General features: G+C 42.2%; 1 protein-coding gene across 2 annotated transcripts in view; it reads right to left on the minus strand.

Moving 5' to 3' along the window:
* Positions 1–1760, minus strand: part of LOC311052774 (uncharacterized protein) — an 18824-nt gene extending 17064 nt beyond the window's left edge. For both annotated transcript variants that reach the window (XR_014601547.1, XM_084067978.1), the window contains exons 1-2: positions 1593–1760; positions 683–749 (exon numbers count right to left, since the gene is read on the minus strand). Coding sequence is in view for 1 of the 2 variants with exons in the window: in XM_084067978.1 (XP_083924104.1) it covers positions 683–749; positions 1593–1757 (232 nt within the window). In the remaining variant the exon portion in view is untranslated. The remainder of the gene's footprint in view (positions 1–682; positions 750–1592) is intronic.
* Positions 1761–5229: the final 3469 nt, after the last annotated feature.

Raw genomic sequence — 5229 nt, forward strand, 5'->3', positions numbered from 1 at the left:
GCTTGAAAACCTGAACACACATCAAATATGAATGATGAGAAAGATCAAATGGGGGGTGCTGCACTGGGTCTTAGTGTAAAGGCCTAAAACAGCGGGATGGCCAATACAGTGAGAAAAATATTAAAAACATTTCCAACTTCATTCCAGCAGTGAAGTGTAACAGTTGAGAATCTATGGCACTCCGGCGTAGAAACAAATTCAAAAGCCTTTCTTCACTTAACAGATTTAGACCTGAGACGATTTTAAAAACGCCTTCTAAATACTAACCTAACTTTTCAGGAAATGTTCTATTTTTTATTTAAAAACGTTTTTTTATTTTTGTATCCTGCTATATACATAGCAACATCTAAAATGACACAGATGCGTTCCCGGTTTTAAAGGTATAACAACGTACAGGCTTTCCCGGTCTGACACTGTCATACGTCAAAAATAGCTGATCTACAAGCTCACAACACGTCCCACAGTGAGCTTCTTGATCTGCTATCTTCACTGCTCAACACCTACCAGGTAGCTACAATGACACGCCCATCATATGGACGCCATATGGTGGATAGGCAACAAATGTGTTTCAACTCTAAAACGAGGCTTTGTCTCCATTAAGTAAGAGAATTATCCTTAATCCTTGACAGTATGCAAATATCCCAGCACTTACTGTATAAGCCAGGTGAACAAATAAACTCACGTGCAGTAGGTTTTTGAGTTGTTACGCTGACACTGAGGTTCCCAATAGCATTCTCAATCTCTTGGTCCTGAAACAGAGGAGAGGCTGCTGTAATACAGGAATTCCCAACCTTTTCAGTTCGAGACCCAAAGGATTATTTTGGTGTCTCCCTAGGACCCAGACGGGACCCTAACAAAATAACATTATGAATGAATAACTTAAGCCCTATTAAGAAAACATATAGTGAAAATAGCAGGTCTACAAGCTCACAACATGTTGCTATTTTGAGCTTGCTATAGTTGAAAAGGGGGGGGGGCATTGTTTGGGAAACACTGCTATAATAGATTTCAGATTTGTATTGAAGGGATAGCAATATTATTACACCAAATAAATTATTCTCCTTATGCATCCATTAGCTTGTATGTGTTAGTTTTGTGTGTATTTTTATCACTCTCATCACCCTGGGTGCTCAAAACATAAACACAATGCAAAAGCCTTTCATTCATACGAACATGTCAACAACTGCCTCCAACACACTTCTCACAAAGACTCTACCATACCAGGGGCCGGTGCACAGAACACACTGAAATATATACTTCCTCTTTTGTTAATATCAAAATCTAAGCCTGTGCACTATAAAGGACTGGAGCAGAAGTCCTATCAAACATTGAAAAAAATGCAGAATGAAGCAGGCCCTAATAAGTTACCATAGTGAACATAATATGACCATTGTGGTGTCCTATCGGACCTATAGCACACAACAAACGGTCAAACAGTTAAACATGAACACTTTGTTCATTTTTGTTGTAACGGTCTTGTGGCCCCCGACTTCAAGTCATTTTACAATTATGGCCCCTTGCCTAATCTAGACTTGAATACCCCTGGTGTAGACAAACACTGTGTAGACAGACATGCCACCATAATCAATCACCTGCATGTTGATGGCTGTCTCAGCACCAATGTCACCCGCCTGGTTGGTAAGCTGTGTCTCGCCCTGTTTGAGGACCTCATTCTCACTGTCCTGGGGTCTGGTCAGAGGCTCTGCCATAGATAGAGCCACCAGCAGAGCCCAAAGGAGAGACTGAATGTGTGTCATCCTCCAAATCTATGGGGAGAGAGAGAGAGAGAGAGAGAGTGAGAGAGTGGGTTGGTAAGCTGTGTCTCGCCCTGTTTGAGGACCTCATTCTCACTGTCCTGGGGTCTGGTCAGAGGCTCTGCCATAGATAGAGCCACCAGCAGAGCCCAAAGGAGAGACTGAATGTGTGTCATCCTCCAAATCTATGGGGAGAGAGAGAGAGAGTGAGTGAGTGAGTGAGTGAGTGAGTGAGTGAGTGAGTGAGTGAGTGAGTGAGTGAGTGAGTGAGTGAGTGAGTGAGTGTGTGTGTGTGTGTGTGTGTGTGTGTGCACGCGTACCCAGGGGTAAAGCAGAGATGGAAAGAAAGACAACAAATACAACTTTTTGGTGATACTGCAAGATCAATGAGCTCACAGAAATTCTACCCACATCATGCTGTAAACTGAGGCCCAGAGAGTCACCACATTCATGTCTGGACACGTAAAGCGACAGTGAGATGAGATGAGGGGTGGTACCACTACCCTGTCATTAAGTACAACATCTCCAACCCCCTGTCCTGTCCTGTGCTGTCTGTCTGTCTGCCTTCAACAAAAGAATCCCATCCATCCGCAGCGTTTTAATTAGATAGCAATCTATCAGTGGTGGAAAAAGTACTCAATTGTTTTTCTTAAGTAAAAGTATCAATACTGCAATGTAGAAATACTCTGTTACAAGCAAAAGTTTGGAAATAAAAATGTACTTGAGTGAAAAGTATTGGTGTGAGAATGTACTCAAAGTACCAAAAGTAGAAAGTATGCATTATGCAGAATGTCCCATTTCACAGGTTTTCAAATACACACAAATCTTTTGAAAATAGCAGATCTACAAGCTCACAATGCCTCACAATGCGATTTGTGAGGCTTTGTGAGCTGGTAGATCGGCTATTTTCAAATGGCCAAAATGCATATAGGGCTGAAGTGGGTAATGTATATTTTGTAATAATAATACAACTTAACTAGTAACTAAAGCTGTCAAATAATTGTAGTGGAGTAAAAAGTATGACATTTGCCTCTGAGATGTAGGCTAGTGGAGTAAAAGTAAAAGTACTGAAAATTGGAAACACTCCAGTAAAGTAAAAAAAATACCTCAAAGTTAGTGAAGTACAGTACTTGAGTACATGTACTTAGTTACTTTATACCACTGCAATCTATGAAGTTAAACTCGTCGCCAGAGACAGACACTATAGTACTACAGTAGTTCATTGAACAGTTGTTTCTCGAAAGATAGATGGCTCCACAGTCTGTAAAATAAATAAACACAAATAAATACATGAATTAATAAGTGAATAAAAAGTGAGGCTAAGCAACCGTTTCACTCACCCGTGTTAAGTTGATCACAAAGAACAGCGGGTCTCTGGGGCCAGTCACCTGGAAGATAGTTTTACAGCTCTATTCCTCCTCTGTCTCCAGATGCGGTCTTACTGTGGAGCAGGAGCAGTGTTGCCAGGTTTCACGAGAGAAACAAGTACCCAGGTCTATGAAAACAAGCCCAAAAGAAGCGACAAGGCTATGAGCACTTAGGTCGGCGATCTACATGCTCACAACGAGCAAAATGTGAAACATTTTAACAACACAAATCTTGTATGGGGGGTCCCTCGTCCCTGCCTCCTGGCATAAAATATGTTCAGATGGGGGTCTGCGGTGCGGACAAATAGACCAATTATTGAGACTGGACGCACAGGTGATTGTTTCACGCAATAAATTCCCAACCTGTTGTTTCGGGGTGCACCCCAACCCCCTCTTGTGTGTTGGCCAGTCCTAGCGAGACCTGACAGAATGGGTTTCATTGCGCGCATACTGGTTATTATCAATGTGACGTCGTTTGTTAAGGGGTCTATTAATGTGGGGGTCCTTGACTTGAAAATGTTTGAGAACCACGTGGGCCACGTGGTTCTCAAACATTTTCAAGTCAAGGACTTGAAAATGTTGTTTAAGCCACGTCACGTGGCTTAAACAACATTACACAGCTAGGCCAAAATAAGCAACTAGACTTTAGAAACAAGCCCCAAAAAAACGCAACCCGCGACTGCCAATATTTACAAGCAACTTACCAGAAAAACATGCTTAAAGTCGCTTATAATAAGCGGACATGGCAACCATGCTGTGGAGCAGGAGCTTAAATCTTCCAGCTAGGGGGCTGTAGGCTAACTACTCTAACTCCACTGATTCACAACATCCTGTCCAGGAACTCTGACTGTAGCTACTTCCCATTCCTTTACATCCCCAAAGGAGCAGGAACAACAAACCCTACAAATCCCCTTAAATCCCTGTTATAACCAGCTGGGAGGAACAGGGAGGCCGAGCCGTGCCCTGGCTCTGAACCAAGAGGTCATAAACCAGACAACCAATGGTTCTCAAACATTTTTGTCAAGGACCCCCCCCAAGTTATATAATAAATTATTTAAATTGTTTTTAAAAAATTGATAGATCTGCAAGCTCACATCTGACCCGGGTGTCCCCAGATCCCACTTTGAGAACACTGTCATAAACTACTCACAGTGAACAGCAGGGTTTCTGAAAAACAAGGGTTGAATGAAGCATTTCAACAAGACATAAAGGGAATTTACATTTTGCACAAAGAGCAATAGGTCGGATGTCCCACCAACTCCCAAATCAACTAAAATAAGTAATTTTAACACATGGAGTAGGCTACCAAAATAGCCATAGATCATGTTGTTTTCAAAGTGGGGTCCAGGGACCCCCCATGTGCCCCCTGGGGTCCTTGAAGGGGCTATTTAGTTGGGTTTATTACCAACAGCTAAATGACAGATAATTAGGAACCAAATGGACCCTTACGCGGGTCTGTAACTCTGAGAGAGTGTACAAATGCAACCAAATGGACCTGTAGGAGCAAGTCCATTTGGTTCCATTTATATACTCTGAATTATGGGGGTCTGTGGCCTAATGCATACCAAACTGGGGGTCCTCAAAATGTAAAAGTTTGAGAATCACTGCTAGCGGTTATACCGCCCCCCCCACCCCCCCCCCCCACCCCATGTCAGTCACATCCAAGTATTTATGCAGCCACACTCACAAACAACGTCAGCCATAGAAACAGCTTTATTGAAATTCCTCTGAAAACAATGGCATCAGCATATACTGACGTAATAATATAGACCAGATGGCATATGCAGTGCTCAAGCCTAAGCTATCATTGTTAATTTATGGGTTTGTAGCTGCCCACCTGTTTTAAACCCATGCTTGCATGAGCCAGAGAGAGACAATGAGGACATATAAATGCTTGAACTTCAGCAGAATCCTTTATTAACTACTAAGGCATATGGAGCAACATAGAGGCACTATAAAGCAGCAACAGCAGTTTACACACACTGTCATACATGGAATTCTGTATCAATTAGTAATTGTTGAGGAGTCAGAGACACTGCACATTATAAGACAGAAGTTTAATACACAAGCTCATGGGAGAAGTACATTACATATTTAGGGTGGTGGTA

This window comes from Gymnoscopelus microlampas (assembly GCF_963454915.1).
Source record: "Gymnoscopelus microlampas genome assembly, chromosome: 9".
Classification (NCBI taxonomy): Eukaryota; Metazoa; Chordata; class Actinopteri; order Myctophiformes; family Myctophidae; genus Gymnoscopelus; species Gymnoscopelus microlampas.